This window comes from Choristoneura fumiferana, chromosome 14 (genome assembly GCF_025370935.1).
Source record: "Choristoneura fumiferana chromosome 14, NRCan_CFum_1, whole genome shotgun sequence".
NCBI classification, from domain to species: Eukaryota; Metazoa; Arthropoda; class Insecta; order Lepidoptera; family Tortricidae; genus Choristoneura; species Choristoneura fumiferana.
Window position 1 is genome coordinate 11935032 of NC_133485.1, and position 20393 is coordinate 11955424.

Below are 20393 nucleotides of genomic sequence, written 5' to 3' on the forward strand. Positions count from 1 at the left end.
AACAACTGTCTTATATGCTTAGAGGAAGAAAATAAGTTATTTCATATCGTGACCAGCTCAAAAATTGTTGATAATGGGTCCCAACTGTTGAACTTTAAATAAGCTACTTGATAGAGTTCTAGACCACTAGAATTATTTTTTTCCTTTTAGTTTTTAAGGCAGTCGGTTTTATTTAATTTAACGTTTTATTTCAATGTACCAACTGTTTGCTCTTAGAAGGCGGGCTATGTAAAAACTAATCGTGACAATAAGAGCTAAGACACCTTGAGTGGTTTCTTTTTGAGTCACGCACCTTTTAATACGCCATGTATATTAAATGAACACTTACTAATGACTAATCTACTAATGTCGTCATTTCTTCATTCTTACGGGAAGTCATTTTGTTATATTATAGCGCGTAATAGCTCATTAAATTAGGTAAGTAAAATCGTTATAATGTGATTACTGATTATGGATATTGATAACTGTTGTTGTTAGTGGCGGGGCGTGCCGTCATAATAACTTAATTTCCACCGAGATTTATAATTTTTTTACGTGACGTCAGTGATCGATGCTCCTTAGGTATTATCCGGGCGCAGCAACCTAAAGTAAGTCTTGGCCTCCAACACCAGATTACGCCATGCTTTACGATCTTGAGCCAGCTCTTGCGAGCCTTCGACCCCGAGGTCCAAAAGGTCTTTCAGGACCTCATCCCTCCAGTGGTCCTGGAACGACCAACTAGTCAGTGATGATAATGTAAGTATGGATAACATCGTTTAATATATTCGACGTACGTATCGGAAGACATTGTAATATCTAGCTCACGCCTTTCTCTCCGAAGAAACGGCCTAAATTCTGGGGGCTACTATGAGATTCGAAGTTCGTATCGTACCGTCCCTCTCACTCTCGTATTAAATAATATTAGTGTCAGCGGGACGGCAAGATACGAAGCAGTGGGGGTACACTTAAAACGTCACTTTTTACGTACACTTCAGCGCCCCTGACGCCATAATGAAGGTACTAAATTGACAAAAATGTGTCAAACGTCGACCAGACAAATTCAGTGTTTCCGGTTTCCGCTGTCTGGCTAATTGGCTATGCCTATCGTGACAGTGACAGTTTATGCATTTTTTAAGTTTTCTCAGTTTATTGCTGATTTTATTATATAAAGTTTGTTTTTTATTATAAATATTAGTTTATTTATATTTATTAGTATCGTTTTGTAAAGTAAGATCTTTTTTTATTTTGTGAAATTTGTTGTTACACCTACAACATGAGTGCACCTAAGGAAAAATATTGTGTTTTCGGCTGTGAAGTGAAGCTTTAAGTAAGTATACAATACGATTATATATGCAGGTATATTTAAACATTAAGACAGATTAGAGAAAACAGCTCGAGTACTCAAGTTCACCTATTTACATAACTCGAATTGAACTCAAGATAGCTAGATGAAGCCTCATGGAGTACAATACTACAGTACAAATGTTTGCCTTTCTCATAATAATATTGAAATTTGAACACTAGTCAGGCTATTTTATCTGGACTGGTAAGAGCGAAGGGTTATGCGGCATAGTCTTGCTCGTATCTGACCCGCTGTTTCGTCTACATTATTTTTTTGAATGTGGCGCCCTGCGCCAGCTTGAACAGAAATTGGGTGGGATACAATCCAACTCAACATTGAGCAAATCGCAATAAGTGTAATCGAATTCATAAAGCGAGTCGAGTCGACCCGACACATCAATCACTATGCATTGCAGGCCCTACACTACGAAGTGCAAAATTCGAACTTCGTATCTTGCCGTCCCGCTGACGCTAATTAATATTATTTAATACGAGAGTGAAAGGGACGGTACGACACGAACTTCGATTTTCGAATTTTGTAGTAGCCCTGCAGGGCTACTCCGAAACTCGAAACTCGAAGTTCGTGTCGTGCGGTCCCTCTGACACTTACACTATTTTGTACGAGAGCGAGAGGGACGGTACGATACGAACTTCGAGTTTCGAGTTTCGTAGTAGCCCTGCTAGCCCCTCGGCATGCATAGTCCCGCGAAGATCACTCCCGACCCGATAAATACCCACTAGATAATTACCGGCATGTCAATACCGGCCTTGGTTTTCGTGTACTCTGGTTGGATGGAGGTTAGTATTCCTAAGTTTGTTCAACCTATAGTTTAGCATTTAGAAAGTACCTAATTTGATCCTGGCGCTGCGCTGGCAGCTGCCGCGGCATGCTCGGCTTGCGCATGTTTGTGGCCGCAACTGTACCTAACACTTAACGGGTCGGGAAAAGCAAATCGGTATATATTGGCTTTCGATTATCATGCCATGCATTTGATAAAAAAAAAGGTTCTTTTCAAGTAAATAAATGAATTATTATATTATTTTTTTTTTTTCACATCAGGTCGGGAAAGTTAGAACGGACGGTAAGGTATATCATACAAATATTAGCTGTTGCCCGCGACTCCGTCCGCGTAGAAGTATGAAAAATAGTTTACGTCCTATTCTCAGACCTACCGAATATACACGAAAAAAATCATAAAAATCGTTCAAGCCGTTTCAGAGGAGTTTGTTTGTTTACAAACACTGTGGACCCACACGAGAATTTTGTATGATAGAAGACTAGATAATAAATATAATATTATAAGGTAGTTAGGAAGGTAGCTTCAGGCAACCATTTTGGACTTCTTCTACTTCTTTGTTGTGGTAAGTAATAAAAAAAATATGGGTTGTCAGCCAGCCCAGGGATTTTGATCGTATTTTGGGTTAATAAAAGGTATTTGGATATTTTTGAATCTAATTCTTATATAGGTATATAAATATATTTCGTGGATCTCGGAAAAATCTAGCTTGGTCTTATCTCTGGGAAAACGCTTGTTATCGAGTTTTAGCCCGAGCAAAGCTCGGTCGCCCATGTACTAACATATTATTGAAGTTAAAAACAACAGGATTCGATACAGAAACGAAAGCTAATAACATTTAGCGATACAATGGTATAGTAAATGTTTTTACACAACAAATCACAAGCAAATAGTATTAATTAATTTCAATACAAAATCGCTAATAGTAAGAGGGATCAGAATACGTACTTCGATTTTCGACTTTCGTAGTAGCCCCCCTCCCTGTTGTGTTGTAAAAATTGAACAAAGTTTGTTTGTACTCAAGCGTAAGAAATTAAAATACCATTGAAACATTTCGTATTCAAGAAGAGAAGAGCCGAGCAAGAGAACTGTAACTAAAGTTGGTTACGTAGAGCTTGCTTTGGTTAGAATATGTATAGTCGTTGAGGCATCATTTCTTATACACCTACATGTGGTTAATTTCAGTACACGAACGATTCGTTACATGTGGCTGGGAGTGGATTACTTATCCTTAATGCATGTGGATGCTTAATTGCATATATATGCAATTAAGCATTTTCTAAATCAAATAATTTTCTTGTGCATTCCAGCCGCTTATGGTTATATTCTGAGAACTAGCCCTTTGCATCTAGCTTTTGTCACATTTTTTCTTCCATTGCAGACTGAAAGACTGATTCCCATCCTGTGGAACATGCGCGGGACAACTTCAGTGTCTGTGCATAGAGACGACGCTAAAGGGCGCGCTTGTCTCATATTGTGCTCATTCCACTGACTGGTGTCACTGGAAGATAGTTTCTGGCCAGGTTGGTGAAATAATATTAATTATGGAGTTATTTAGGATTTAAATTCAGTTAGAAGAGAGTTCAAATTGAAGGCAAGTTTTGATTCCCTTAGTGATCATCATCCCAGCCTATAAGTACACATTTCACTGCTCGGCACAGGTCTCCTCTTAGAACGAGAGAGCTTGGGCCATACACACACCACTGAATTGTTTTGCAGGTGTGTGCAGTTTCCTAACAATGTTTTCCATCATCGTAAAGCTTGTGGTTTGGTTATATGTAATTTCGCATGTGAATTTTACGTGCGAAATTAAGTACATGTTTCAACCCATGATCCTATGCTTGAGAGGCCGTAGGTCAAACCACTAGATAACCATGATTTTATTGAACTAAGTAATATCATTAAGCTTAATGAAATGTGAAAATAGCATCTGAAAGCCGCCTTGTGCATCATAACCGCTTGTGGCTGACCTACACCTATTATCGTATTGTAAATTCTTTGGTATCTATATACCGGTGCTTTCACATTGACATATTACTTTAGGTCGAAAGAACAATAAAAATTGTGCTTATTTTATACTAACATTAGACACAGATACTTTTAGTTTTTTTTTATATTATGCATTGACATATAAATATTATTGTACGTAATTGCAGTGCAAACAATGTGTGCCACTTCACGGTTCCCACATCGGAGAGAAGACCTGATTGCTGTTACGTCACTGTTACGACGAGCTATAAGAAAGTGATCATATGAAAAATTTCAATAACAAAGGAAAGAATAACAACAGGCAGTCTCCTAATTTATACAGCAACTAGCTTTTGCCCGCGACTTCGTCCGCGTGGAACAGTACCACCTGTTAATATAAAATGTAAGCAACTTTTAACTTTCTACTAATATTACAGTGGCGGATTTATGTTTTTTAGGAGTGTAGGCCACTTTATATCCGCCGCCCTATGTAACTTTCTAAAACAATTTTCTCATTGAAATCTGCCGCCCCTAGGCCGCTGCCGCGGCCTATATACGGCCTATTGACAAATCCAGGACTGATATTATAAATGCGAAAGTTTGCATATGTGTGTGTGTTTGTTACTCCTTCACGCTTAAACGGCTGGACAGATTTGGATGAAATTTGATATGTATGTAGATACATAGCTGGAGACCTGGAATAACACATAGGCTACTTTTTACAGCTAAGATTGCTTGAGAATTATTAGTCATCATCATCCCAGCCTATATACGTCCCACTGCTGGGCACAGGCCTCTCAGAACAAGAGGGCTTGGGCGATAGTTCCCACAAGGGCCCAGTGCGGATTGGGAACTTCACACGCACCATTGAATTGCTTCGCAGGTTTGTGCAGGTTTCCTCACGATGTTTTCCTTCACCGCAAAGCTCGTGGTAAATTTCAAATGTAATTCCGCACGGCCGGGGAATTGAATCCACGACCCTTTGCTTGAGAGGCGATAGGTCAAACCACTAGGCCACCACGGCTTTATCCCATTGTAATTTTCGGGAATTGCCACGGGAAATTTTATTACTTACTTCTTCCTTCACGCTGTAGTAACTAAACGGATTTGGATGAAATTTGGTATGTAGATAGCTAAACATCTAAAATATTTTGATACTTTTACCCTAAGGCCGAAAAGTTCTCGAATGGAAATTGCGGATCGGCAAGCACAGCGTAGAACGTCTACCAAAGACGAGACGAGATGGACAAATGACCATGGTGATGGTGGTGGTTAAAGTCGCGGGTTCACGGTGGATGCAAGCCACTTCCAAACAAACGTCCGAAAGAATGTCCGACAGTCTCCTACGGCTGATATGATGATGGTGATGTACCTCATCCATCGATGACCTCATCACGTCTAAACCGCTGAACCGATTTAGATGAAATTCGGCATATAGATAGTTTGAGTCACGGGGAAGAACATAGGATTGTTTTTATCCTAGAAAATTACATAGTTCCCACGGGATAGCAATGGACGGTCGGACGGGACGGATTTGGATGGAATTTGGCGAAAAGTTAGTCTATAGCCTGGATTAAAACATAGGATACTTTTTATCCCGATATTCCCTCGGGATAAGGATAAAATCTTGAAATAACAACCGCTGGGCTTAGAGTCATGAAATTTGGTATGTAGGTAGTTGGACGTCAGGAATAACACATACGTGACTTTTTGACCCGATATTCCCACGGGATATCTAGGGATAAAATCTTGAAATAACAACCGCTGGGCTTAGAGCCTTGAAATTTAGTATGTAGGTAGATAGACTTCTGGAATAACACATAGGCTAGTTTTTATCTCGATATTCCCATGGAATAGGGATAAAATCTTGAAATAATAACCGCTAGGCTTAGAGTCATGAAATTTGGTATGTAGGTAGCTGAATGTCTGAAATAACTCATAAGCGACTTTTTGACCCGATATTCCCACGGGATACTAAGGGATAAAATCTCGAAATAACAACCACTGGGCCAGAAATGATAAATGAATGATTTGAATTTGAATTTTGAATTTGAATTGGGAAAACAATTGTAATTTCATTACTGGGTTTAGAGTCTTGAATTTTGTACAGTTATTCACAACACAACCTCAATGAAGACCACGATATAAATTATGGAAATTTCCAGGGGAATTTTGTAAAATCCCGAAAATTTCAATTGCAACTACCAGACCGAATAGTTTACGCGTGCGAAGCCGCGGGTAAAAGCTAGTAATGTTATAAATGCGAAAGTATATACTATTATATTACTTTTCCACGCTTACACCACTCAACCAATTGAGATGAAATTTGGTATGAAAGGAGATAGTTTGATACCCATTTCCTCTCTTATAAAAAAAAAGTTTTGTTACGTCAAATTGCATAGTTCATAGTTAATTATGTTGCTCTTAGTGCTTATTAGGCATACCTATGCTAACCTTCAGCTTTAGCCATATCTTCACCTCCATTCTGGTCGATGCCAGAAGTGGGATCGAAAATGCTTTTAAGCGCGAAGATTGGTTTATGCTGATTCCTGATCCAGTCCGACATGTCAGTATTCACAGCACGTGCCGAGCGCAGACCGATTTGGTATTAAGCCTAATTGAAGGGGTACGCCCTTAAATAGATTTTTATATTCCTGGTCGCTGTTTAGATGAATAATCTATATAAATAAAAATGAATCGTAAATTATGTTGCTAAGCACAAAACTCGGGAACGGCTGGACCGATTTCGCTTATTCTTATTTTGTTGTGTTCGTTATTGTCAGGAGAAGGTTTTTATGGAAGAAAACTTAGAAATATACACTGGGGCGAAGCCGCGGGCAACAGCTAGTATAGAATAATATTGAATAATATACTTATTATTGTATTTTTTCTACAGCAAAGACCTGTTTGACATTGGATAAACAGAACCATACTCTAACATCGACATGAAAATTATGATGCAGGTAAAGTATTATAAATATTCTTACTTCTTCTTCTAGGCTTACTGTAAATTTCAGGGCCAGATCTTGGGCAAACCAGGGTTCAGGGCCCTGGGCGCCAAATCCATGTTGTAAACCCTAGCTTCATTTATTTATTTCTCTCTGTCCAACGTCTGTCAAATTTTGAGGCACGTTCTAAGTCGTGTCACAGTACCTATTATGTGAATTACAGTGAATCCTATTATAGTTACACTAGCCTCTGGCCGCGACTTCGTTCGCGTTGAATCTGTTCATCAATGTCCTATAAGAACTGCATCTTTTGGAACAAAACGTTGCCAGTTACTTTTGATTACTCTTACTATACCTATACTGTAAAAATTACTTATATTATTTAAAACGTTACAGATAAAACTATCGACTATCTACTGAAAAAAAAAACAAGTGCGAAGAAATTGAAGCTTAATGAAAATGAAATGGTATGGCCGTCCCGCTTTTTTGCTGGACTTGGCGGGGGTACTACCGTACCCCCAGATAAGAAGACAGCTCTTGAAAGTGAAAAATTAAACTATGTCTTATGGCAAGATAAGATAAATGAACGGAGTTACTTCGAAAAATTGGCGCAGTACATATCAGAATTTTTTGAAACTACATATTTGTACCCAGATGCAATCGTCAAATCGCCTATCTTTGACGAAATGTCAATTTCACTACATGTGTACATTTTTATGTTTATGACACAGACGATCTTGGGTTCAAAAATTATACTAACAATGAGAAGACTGCAAGTTTCGCTAACCACGTTTTACCTCTTAAGGATGTATTTTTTTTAAGGATTTTTATTTTTAAGAATATAGCAGAGAGCATACTAGCACGCTCCTATTAAGACCTTAAACAGTATAAGGATTATTATTGGCTTAAAATACTCGTTGTAGTCATTCGAGGTAATGAATATTCGATTAAATGAAAAAATAGGAAACATTGACTTTTTTAACTGATATTTGATTAAAAGTTAGTCGACATTTCAAGGGAAAACCAGCTGGGGTATTAAATTTACTCACGATCCTTTCGATACCTTGAGGTTTAAAGGGCGTACAGGCACTCTCTGTCTATGGCATCTTACACAGTAGTACTTAGTTGTTTTAGTCCCTAAACACATTTATTTTCAAAATTTAGAATATAAAGAACAAAAAAAACATTGTTTAATCATCCAGGCAGTAAGCATAGAGTATGTTAAAAAACACCGCAGTGGCAGACACATATTTTTACACTCCCTTTATTGCTTCGGAAAAAAAACCTAAGGCATACGGCGTAAAAGCTGTGATTTAGACATAGACACAGGCTACTTTTAACTCCGGAAAAATGCACAGTTCCCGAGGGAATAGCGCGCGATAACCGAATTCCACGCAGGCGAAGCCTCGGGCAAAAGCTAGTACCTATATAAACTTGGTGAAAACACAAGAATCTAACATTGACATCCTGATAGTCCGGCAAGATCGTCTCCGCAAGACGGAACTCCTCAACAGCACAGTCAACAGTTAATGGCAGCGACTTGAAATTTGATACGGAAATGTAGTTTGCATGACAATGCCAGTACAGTCAACAAAAATACTAGTATTCGAAAAGAAATTTTTCCCAAAAACTTATTCAACTGCCCTTTACGACCACCAAATAGCTCACCGTAAATTTTGATTTCTTTAGACGGTCTTATGTAATCAAAAATACGGAATATTCCGATTTTTTTACTCAAGTTAAACTTTCTTTGCGACGCATTCAACCCAAGCTTACTAGAGACCCAAACTTACCCTTAAATTGACAAAATTTAAAACAGTTCATGATTCAAGCCTCGTCGGTACCTAATAGTCCAAAAAATTCTACATTCAAAAAAATACAAAAAGATAGTCTAACAACTGGTAGCATGGTGTACGGTTGTGTCACTCTGAAGATGAGCTCTGTTTGAGTTCGAAACGCGTCAGTGTAGTGTGGTGGTGGTGATAGATGGGTTTGTGTGATTTGTGTGTGTTCTTACAGTGTGGAGGTGGAGGAACTGCATGAACACGCATATTTTGCATAAGCTTAGCTATTGTAAGGTCGCGGGTGAGCAAGGAAATTATTTTAGTTCATTGATATGGACCTCCGCAAAGTAACGCCTGATTCAATAAATTATTCAAAAAGATAGTCTTGAATAATGGGTCTCGTGTGGCACACTGCCAATTTGATTCAATCCTTGTGTCTTCACCAGGGCATATAGCGCACGTAAGTTTTAGAACTGCATAAATAAGACACTATTATAGATTATTTTTTGTTCAAGCTCTCCAAGCAAGAAAATTATTACCAACTATTATCTTTTTTAAGACTTATTCGAGAAATTATTATTAAAATAGATACTGGAAATAAATTCGACATCCTCAATTTATACGACGATACCAAACTTGCCTTAGTAGCCAGCTACAAATGTAGGTACAGATTTTTAGGGTCCTGTACCTACCTCAAAAGGAAAAAAACGAAACTTTTAGGATCACATTGAGAACTTTGTTGTCCGTCCGTCCGTCTGTCTGTTAAATCCATAGGGGTAGCTATAGAGGTATCTGGGGAATGCGTAGAGGTATAGAGTTGAAATTAAAACCATACACTAAGGTCTTGAGTCTCTTGAAGCTGTGAAAAATCGAACTTCTAGTCAACGAAATCAAAAGAAATAGTCATTAAAAAAGGTGTTTCCATATTAATTGCCTTAATCAAGAAACTTATAGGGTACTTCCGGGTGTCCTAGAAACTGGAAATTTTGTATGAAGGTATCTCTTATAGCAATAAGAAAAACTCTAAAAAAATCTTATTTTTTTATGTCTGTGTCTATGTCAATAAACCATCTAAAAGTGACCCCACATTGCGTACATTTTGCTTAGGAGCGGGGCTCTGCTAACACTGGATATTCATAAATACCTACAAATATGTACTATTACCTATGTGCCCGAGTCCAACTCGCACTTGGCCGTTTTTTTTTAAATAAGGTGGATAGCCAGCTTCTTCTTGCTCCCCACCTTTCTTGTGGCCCGCACCAAAATGCTCTGAAAATTACTTGAAGAAAAAATATGGTAAAGGCTAAGTAAGGCTAGTTGCTCTATGAAAAATTTAAGGGTCTTCCAGGCCAGTAGACCTCTCACTTTAAAAAAAATTAACTGGTTTATTATTAATAAGGATAACATTACAACATTTTCTAATTACTTAGTTAATAATCTTTATTATTTAAGATTTTACAACTAAGGAGTGCGAAGGGCGGGCGAGCCCTCATCTATAACTAAAATATAATGAAAATGGTCACACAGAGATAGCAACATGTGCATGAAAATAATTGTTTGCAGTCTCTTATCTTTTTTGATTAAAAATTAAGGAAAAAAATGCTGCTTCTGTGGAATCTCAGAGAATATTGGTCTGCCCCTTGAATTAATGTAAAACACATACTAAAAGCCTTTAAGAGTCAGCTAAACGATCATGTGTTTTTGCGGGTGGGCTGTTTGCAAAAGTTTGGAAAGGATGTAGTGCAATGTGTAAAAATAAGCTTTTATGTAATTAACAAAAATACATAAAAACTTGTTTTTGCTATCCGTCGTATGACTTAAAAGCTTATTTTTGTGAAATGCAGGACAGATCCTGGCTGTGCATTTTATAATTGTTAATGCCATTTTAAAAACGTTAAGGACGGAATTAAGACATTGATACAAGTTTTTGTTGATTTGTTATTCATGCAATGTGAGAGCCATAAAGAGTAGTAACGAGTTCGTAGTAGAAGCAGATTATAACTGTATGTCTTGGAAGGTTAATAATAATATAGAATAACGACTCTACTTCCTATTTCCTTTGAAAAATAGACTACAAAATACACTAATGAAATTGGTTGGGGGTTGAGGCGCTATCTAATGCCTAAGTTTAGGTACCATTTGTTTGAATTTAATTTGAATTTGTAAACTCGTTAACTAACCTTAGCTATAAGTCTATGAAATGTAATCTAATACTAACAATTTTATCCAAGTTGATCGGAAAATAAATCTATTATTATTATTATGAGAATAAAAACAGATAAAGTGATTGTATAGATACAATGCCATTGTGAATGCAGGCAAATCGATGAGATCACTTAAAAAAACTAGGAACCACAAATTGTATTGTAAAACTCTTTATTGTACGTACATAAAACACACTAGGATACTAAAATGTACGAAAAAAACTCGTTCCTTAGAGGATATCTTCCAGTTAACCTTTGAACAATTGACAGATTGACAAATTATTGTATTATAATTAGATCTATCTATACAATAAACGAAAATGAAAATTGTGGTGTTATATTGTCTTTTTTTAATTTATGATATTGCCACTAACCTTAGGTACCTAACCTACTCGTTGTTCGAGCAATGCCTTAAAAGCATTTTTGTCTTTAATTACAAACTAAAATCAATTTAAACAGTAAAAAATACTCATGTGAAATATCCACGTTTAATTCATTACTGTAACTTTCTCGTGATCCTGTGATAGATATATAATATTATCATGATTAAGTGTGCTTGGTGTCTTTATCATAAAAACATTCTATGTCGAATCGCAATAAAGCAGACCGTCTACTATGGCTGGATACATGTTTATAATAATAATAATTTATCTCATATTAAATGATATTGTAACGTATAACTCACGTCTTAAACCGAGTTCAGCTCGACATGTTTCGGGCTATTTCCCCGGGTGCGGGTGTACGTGTTGCGGCAGCCGCCGAGTCGCGTGCTCCTGAGAAGAAGGGCTACGAAATAGCCCGAAACATGTCGAGCTAAACTCGGTTTAAGACGTGAGTTATCCGTTACAATATCATTTAATATGAGTGAGTCACGGTAGTTTCATGTTCAAATAATTTATCTTGTGGCTAGGCCGCACTACGGCTAAGCCGCCGCGATTTTTAACCGCGTGACTTTGTGAATCAAGTAAACTAATGCAAGCGGCCGCACTGGCTGCTTTAAGTTTACTTGATTCACAAAGTCACCGCGGCAGTTTAACCGTAGTGCGGCCTGCCTACCTAACTCTTTATTGGGAACAGTAACAAATTGGTAGGCACAACACAAAATATGTAAATCGATGTCACCCGCAAAAGTTGAAACTGCTTTACAACAGTAGCAACGCTGCCCTCCGTACACAAAAAGATTAAGTTCCAAAACCAATAGGTACAAAACTAACAAAAATTTATTTACACCAAAGAAATGAAGAAAAGGAAATAAAAAAATATTAAGTTCAGCTTAGATCTGCAAGAAAAATCGTGCAAGTTGTATTACAATGCTCCACTCGGCTGACCAAGTGAAGTGACCACCATAAACTTGTTTGCTTTCCGGCCTCGCGATGTAATGCAACTTGCGCAATTTTTCTTACAGGTCTAAACTGGGCTTTATGGACGTCAAGCTTGTTGTGTGCGTGCATGTGCATGTGTGTGTTATGTCAGAATTAGTTCTTTCATTACGCCACCAGTTAGCGCTTGTTACCATACATGCAAATTTGGCCATAGAGTTGCCACTCTTTTCCTACATAGGTACTTATACTCTTTGATACGAAGTTAGAATTTTGCACTTAGTAGTATTAGGTCCTGCTTTTGCCCATCTCACATCGTCTACGCAGAAGCCAGAATAAAATATGTTTTATTATATTTTTACCTAGATACTAACGATGGTGCAGACTTACACTAGTTAAATATTATGACATGAAAACACAAACATTATTTATAAATATGAATGTTACAGATGGATGATACATATTATTTTAAATTGCGCAAAATCATTTTGTTGATAATATCTCGTAGGTTAGGTTTAATGTAATGGCTATATAGAAGCTAAAGTCCAAGGTCATAAAACCTAAACACATATTAAAATATGTCGGTATATTAGCTTTTTATGTGAGTACAAAAAGTCGGGCTCGCGTACGAAGGGTTCCGCACCATCTATAACATAACAACATTCATTATCATTAGACAATAGCAAAACACAGTAAAAAAAAACGTTTGTTGTATGGGAGCTACCCTTAAATAGTTATTTTATTCTGTTTTTAGTATTTTCTGTTATAGCGGCCACAATCATATATAATCTGTGAAAATTTCAACTCTTTAACTATCACGGTTCATGAGATATAGCCTGGTGACGGATGGACAGACGGACGGACAGCAATGTCTTAGTAATAGGGTTTCCGTTGTTACCCTTTGGGGACGGAACCCTAAAAATTAACTTCGAGAACAGACATAAGAAGCAAGAAGCTGCTAGAACTTATTAAATCTATGCGCTGTTTATTTCATTAATACTCGTACGTACAGTCAGCAACAAAAGTAGCGAATCACTTTTTACTTTGTTAGCACATTTGTCAAATTTGTATTAAGTACGTTGCTGTAAAACGACAAAGTACAAAAGTATGCAGCTACTTTTGATGCTGATCGTACAGTTGAACAAACTGAATCATGTTAGTGCCAGGTTAGAACTTTTGTGCTACTAACTTCATGTTTAAATCCTATACTTTTGTCAAGGGTATCATAATGATTTTGATTATCAGAAGGTACCCTGATAGGTAAGTACATGAATCAGTTGGTACGTTCGGCTAAATATACCTAAGTGTAATAAATTACCCCTGACCTGAATCTGTAAATTAACGTTAGAAGCAGACATTGCGTGTAGGTTTTCAACAGGCATGATCGAGGCAAAGTGTAACTGAATGAGGGCTATCGTTTTTTGTCTTTCTAGATGGCGTCACTGTTGCGTGAGGTTTTTAAGTGGGCATTTAAAGTCTGTTATTACGGGCGTGAAAACAAAGTTTAGATTAAAATCATATTTAATACACCTTAAAACCGTACCATAAAAATATCGAGCAACCACAGTGTTGCGTAGTCCCGTTTTGTTCGGAAAAAAAGGGAGGACAAAAGTTTCCGAAAGACAAAACTGTCTCAAAACACAGACATTCATTGCCCCGTAACGCATAATTGCCATAATTAATTTCAGGAAATGCAAAACATTCACAAAATTATTCTAATTATAAATAAGCCCGCGTTGCTCACCCAAAAACTATGAGATTTGACATTTCGGAGACCTCATTAAAACTGTTAGGTAACTAGCTTTTGCCCGCGAATCTTCCTCCGAATAATTCGTTTATCGCTGTCCCGAGGGAGCTAAGTAATTTTCCGGGATAAAAAATTACCCGGTGTCCTTTGTCTTTTGACGACCTGATAACCTAGTGGTTAGAGAACCTGACTACGAATTATTACGAAGCTTGAGGTTCCGGGTTCGATCCCGTCAGGGCAGATATTTATGAAAGGTACGAATGTTTGTTCTCGAGCCTCGGGTGTTTATTATGTAGGTATTTAAGTATATTTCTATCTATTTAAGTATGTTTATCCGCTGTCAAGTACCTTTATCACAAACATTGGTTAGGTACTTTGAAACTTGGACACATGGTGTCAAGTGTCCCATGATAATTATAATTTTTTCTTGTTTTAAAATATAAAATAGAGACCATGTGAGTGTGATTGGTAAAACGGAAATACTAATAAATATGATTCATTATAACACTCCTCGTCTAACATAATTATGGTTTTTAACTTATTGATTATTATTGGTACAACATAACACAACACAAATAAGTACTTTTCGTAGAATTAAATGTATTCAAATGAAAACGCAAGTATACTGCGTGTTTTTTTTGAGACAACCTCAAGCTTTAAGGGTAGTTAGAGACGGCCCTAATATTCACACTAAGTATTATGTTGTAGTAAAAAAATAGCTTTATTATTTTCCATATAAAATAAATTAGCATGCAATGTATCACTACGTGGTACCATCAGCCACATAAGTGATCTATAAATTTTTAAACAAGTTCCTCTCAAATGAATATTTCGCTAAAGTTGAACCAAAGAGGAGTCGAACTTTCAAGTTGACAGACACGTCTATTGGCATTATTGTTTTATGACATGCAAACGATTATCAACTTTAAAAGTGGTACACGATATATTTGGCTGATGGTACTACTTCGTTTTTATTCAAAACGTCGCACTTGTTGACGTGACAGCTGTCACAGAACGCTTCTCTCTCGTAAATTATTTCACGCATTACATTGTTGCTCGAAAAAAAAAACAAAAATTAAGTACGCTCTGGTAGTTAACTCTAAACTAACAATTTGTTTTAATATCGATTAACAGCACCTGGTTACAGATTGAGGCTGTATTTTTTAATTTCACTTTACCGATGAAACTCAAGTGGTCCTTGTTTTCTTTTGGCTAGTATTGGCTTAGGGGCTGTTTCACCATCCATTGATTAACGTTAACCGACGGTTAAATGTGATGCCGTCTCCGTCTATTCGAACAAAACAAATAGAGACGGCATCACACCTAACCGCCAGTTAACACTAATCAATGGATGGTGAAACAGCCCCTTAGTATAGTTTTATTAACTACTAGTGTTTTCCCGCGGCTGCGCCGAATTCGAATTCCGGGATTTTACGAAATTCCTGGGAGTATTCCCAAAAATTACATAGTGGTCGTTATTGACGTTGTATTATAATAGAAACAACAATGCCAAATTTCGTGACTGTCTAGATTCCAAATTTCATTGAAATCTGTGCAGCCATTCTAGGGCGAAGGAGTAACAAACAAAAATAAATGGGAATTCTCGAAACGGTTTTCTTTGACGTTACATTAAAAACAAGCATTATAGCAAATTTCATTGTAATATTAGTAGGATTAATTATTCGTTATGAACAGTATATTATACTATACTATTACTTTTGGTACGTGTTTATAACGAGTACCTATTAAGCTAACTGGCAGCTAAATTTCATTTAAATAAATATCATCCCATCATCCCAGCCTATATACGTCCCACTGCTGGGCACAGGCCTCCTCTCAGAACAAGAGGGCTTGGGCCATAGTTCCCACGCGGGCCCAGTGCGGATTGGGAACTTCACACACACCATTGAATTGCTTCGCAGATTTGTGCAGGTTTCCTCACGATGTTTTCCTTCACCGCAAAGCTCGTGGTAAATTTCAAATGTAATTCCGCACATGAATTTCGAAAAACTCAGAGGTGCGAGCCGGGGTTTGAACCCACGACCCTCTGCTTGAGAGGCGATAGGTCAAACCACTAGGCCACCACGGCTTTTTTGCTTAATACATATAATTTAGTTAAATGCTACTTACTAAAAGTACTACTACTTACTACATAATATAATTATTACATATCCCACCAACTAATATAAATATTAACTATATAAATGCGAAAGTTAAGTTTTGTATATACACAGTGTTTGTTTGTTACCTCTTCACGTTTAAATCGCTGAACTAATTTAGATGAAATTCGGTACACAGATAGTTTGAGTCCCGGGGAAGGACATAGGATAGTTGTTTTTTCCAGAAAATTGTATAGTTCCTGCGGGATAGCGATAAACGAATTCTACGCGGACGGAGTCGCGGGCAACAGCTAGTTAATATATCAAATCTGAAATCGAAGTTTATAAATATTCGCCCTATTAATGTAATAAAATGGTAGGTGGATAAAATAATACATAATAAATTATGGGGGCATTGTTATTCAAATGCCTGAAGGTCTGTCCCGTCATTTGCTTCAGCAGTTTATATTACATTTCAAATCATTGTAATTATAATCATTAGTAACAACAATTCCATCGGCACTTTTGTAAAATTGGCCAAATAATGAACTTCCGCTGTGTTTTGGTATTTAAGAACCGAAAAATCATCAAAACATATCATCGTCTCGACAAGCCTTCTACTGACATATTTGACGGGGTAAGATATATTTAGTTTTTATTAATATTTCTAATATACATATATTTTTAATTTTATATTATATTACTAAGGCAACAAACAGTCACATAGTTAAACGTTGTATTTAAAACATGATAAGGTATAGACCTGGAGTGCCATAACAGTAATAAAGTATAAATCGGTAAACATGAATGGTAGATGCGGTAGAATGGCATTGCATTTAAAGTAGAAACAGGTAGGTACAATAAACCATTAGCATCAACATCAATAAACCATTAACTTTTTTTTATTTTATTCGACTGGATGGCAAACGAGCAAGTGGGTCTCCTGATGGTAAGAGATCACCACCGCCCATAAACACCTGCAGCACCAGGGGTATTGCAGATGCGTTGCCAACCTAGAGGTCTAAGATGGGATACCTCAAGTGCCAGTAATTTCACCGGCTGTCTAACTCTCCACGCCGAAACACAACAGTGCAAGCACTCGTGCTTCACGGCAGGATTAGCGAGCAAGATGGTGGTAGCAATCCGGGCGGACCTTGCACAAGGGCCTACCACCTGCACAACTACATAAATACATAAAAAATGCCAAATACTTAAGCGCATCACTTCAGAGCTGCCGCCGGGATATCAATTCAAGGTTCGATTCTACACGCATAACTAAGCTTATTTTGTTTTGCAACATTTTCAAATAATTTAGAAAATTTATTGATCCCCAAAGTTTAATCGTTAAAACAGTGTATCGGACATGGCGGTGTTATCGCTGTCTCTTGGTCGGGGGCCTTTTTTTATTTATTGATATTTATTTGAAATCTCTTAGATAAACATTTGCCAATGTACTGTCAACTTTGTATTGTATCGCATCACATACATTGAAAATTACATTTAATTGAAATGAAAAAAAAAAATACAATGAACATATTTTTAAAAAGTTGCAGAATAAAAGTAGCTCAGTTATGCGAGAAGAAATGAACCTTGGATTTAAAGCCCCATGGTCAGAGACACCCTGTAATTTTTTTTCTGATTCTGTTTTCTGATTTTCCAATATGATAGAGTCATGAGTCACGTAAAAGTTGCGTGTGGTCTACAACGCACAGACTCAAACATTAGCTTTATTTATTTAACTTTTCCTCCTAAGTATTTGTAAGTACGGATTTTTAGATAAGTCTATCTTAGTAATTTTAGTCTGTCTACTCATAGACAGGTTTGTAGCTGTCTGTGGCAGGGGTTCCGGTGGTATGGCTTTATGGCTTGGAGGATATGTCGTGTTTCCCTTGACTTGAGTTTTGCTCATTTTCATAGCGTGATTTACATATTGTTTTTTTGTTGTTAAGGCCTGTTGGAACTGACATGTTCATTAATTTATCAAAGTTTCATACATACATACATACATACATAAAATCACGATGCAGGCAGAGACTACATCCTTCCACTTGCTACGATTCTGGCATACAACTCTCGCTTCCTCTACATTCATCAATCTTTTCATGCATGCACGTCGGTTTAGAGTACTCCTGACTCGACTTTTCTTCAGAACGTCCCCGATTTGATCGTGGTACGTTCGTCTAGGCCTTCCTCTCCCAACGTTCCCATTCACGCTCGTCTTATAGATCTGCTTAGTCAATCTGTTTTCATTCATTCTCTCAACATGACCAAACCATCCAAGCATCCCTTTCTCAATCCGTGTGACTATACCTTCATTTACACCACAGCGTTCCCTTATCGCACTATTTCTAATTCTGTCACTCATTTCTACCGCATTTATTCAAAGTTTCATATAATGAAAATAAAGAATTTAAAGCATTTTCTTCTCAGTTTATACACCACAATGCAAGCCCTTCTCGTCGTCGCACTCTTCGCGCCGCTCGTGCTCTGCTACGACGCCAAATACGATGCTATCGACGTCGACAAGATCCTCGGTGACGATAAAATGTTCGATACCTATATTGCCTGCATGCTCGACAAGGGGCCTTGCTCGTTGGAACACTCGGCAGACTTCAGGCGTAAGTTTATACGTAAAGTACCTGGACGAACCAGCTTTGCTTAGTGTTCTGGGTGTTATTTTTTTGCTTAAACGTATTTTTTGGGAAGCAGATTATCTAGTTAAATAAACTTGAAAGTGGGTAAAACATACGCTAAATAAACGCAATAAAAATCCATCCATCAAAAGGGTCTCGGTTCAGCATACAACTTCGTTGCTATCGGTTTCGGGACCCTGGGTCCTTGGGGTCCCGGCGCACACAAATTAATTAAAGAAGTGCAAAAGCGCCTGGTCGACACTACTGGAGACCAAAGGGCTGGCAGCTATCTCTCTCAACGAATCGCCATCGCCATTTAACGAGGGAATGCTGCCAGCCTTTTGGGCACCATGCCACGGGGGTCTTTTTTAGATTCAATATAAAGTACGCATCTAACTCGCAGCAATATCGTTGCGCGCTCGCGGCGATATCGTTACGCGCTCGCGACGAAAGCGTTCCAGGCTCCCTTTGCTTTTAACTCGCTCATAAATCGCCAGTGTGACACTTAGGCTCTAAGTCTTGCACTTCGCCTGTTTTATTTATTTATTTAGCTTTAAGTACCAGCAAGACTGAATAAATGATTCTGCTTTCAGAGTTACTTCCCGAAGTCATTGCAACAGCTTGTGAAAAATGCTCGGATAAACAGAAATCAAATTTGAGAAAATCTGTGAAAGCTCTACAAGAGAGGAAGCCCGCTGAATTCAAAGAGTTCCGGGAGAAGTTTGACCCCAAAGGAGAGTACGAAGAGAAATTTGCTGCCTTCGTCCTTGAGACAAAGTAAATGCTAATAATTATTATGTTCCTAAATATCACCATAGGGAACAGTTTCATTAATTCGAAGAGTTTAATTAGATAGGTATCGGAAATGGTGAAACAAAGGATTCTCTTTATTGACGACCAAGCACTGTACAATGGATGAAAGTCACTTATACATATATTATTATGAACTATGTGGAGCTTAGTGTATGATGTATCATGTATTTCTGTTGTGAAAGTAATAAATTGGAAACTAAATTTCTAATTATTTTATTTTTATTATTCTTCAAAAAATATTCCTCTCCAAAAATAAAAGAAGGCTTATTGCAAAATTTGTTGATGAGGAAGGTGGGGAGTTTATGGGGGGGATTTCAGTTTATTTTTGGTGACTCGGGGGATGGGGAGGCCCACTGGTGATTAGTGATTAAGTCAGTAATATAAAAAATCTAAATAAACGAAAATTAAATGACCCTTCTAATCTAAGGTTCTATCTCACATGCTGAATTTCAACAGCGTTTAGTGACCATTGATTTTAAATTTGGTACCTACGGATACGTATTTTGGATGATAATATAAAAGCTTTGTCAACAAAAAGTAACAATCAGCAAGTAATCTTTATTTTTTGCTTTACATTACTTACTGTTTTTAACACTGCTATTCAGGATATTCATACAACCTCCAAACAGCCAAACTCAAACGCTCAAACGCAAGAATAATGTAATTAATTGTAATTCACACTTCATAATCATCGCAACGATAAAATCGTCTACATAGCGAACTACCAATAGTTATGTAACACCGCGACTTTGACCTTGATT

General features: G+C 37.4%; 1 protein-coding gene and 1 long non-coding RNA gene across 2 annotated transcripts; both read left to right on the forward strand.

The window, feature by feature from the left end:
- Positions 1–2980: 2980 nt before the first annotated feature.
- Positions 2981–11359, forward strand: LOC141435169 (uncharacterized). The gene is made up of 5 exons (XR_012452123.1): positions 2981–3240; positions 3499–3640; positions 4274–4488; positions 6982–7048; positions 7430–11359. It is a non-coding gene; the product is annotated as an uncharacterized lncRNA (long non-coding RNA).
- A 5430-nt stretch (positions 11360–16789) lies between these two features.
- On the forward strand, positions 16790–19840 carry LOC141435167 (ejaculatory bulb-specific protein 3-like). The gene is made up of 3 exons (XM_074097769.1): positions 16790–16823; positions 18617–18804; positions 19413–19840. The coding sequence occupies exons 2-3, from the start codon at positions 18630–18632 to the stop codon at positions 19598–19600; spliced, it is 363 nt and encodes a 120-aa protein (XP_073953870.1). The 5' UTR covers positions 16790–16823; positions 18617–18629; the 3' UTR covers positions 19601–19840.
- Positions 19841–20393: the final 553 nt, after the last annotated feature.

What these genes read in the sequence shown, in the direction of transcription:
- LOC141435167 (XM_074097769.1), top strand. Translation starts at nt 18,630, where the DNA reads ATGCAAGCCCTTCTCGTCGTCGCACTCTTCGCGCCGCTCGTGCTCTGC. An exon ending in ACACTCGGCAGACTTCAGGC is followed by an intron (nt 18,805 to 19,412) that starts GTAAGTTTATAC and finishes TTCTGCTTTCAG; the next exon opens with AGTTACTTCCCGAAGTCATT.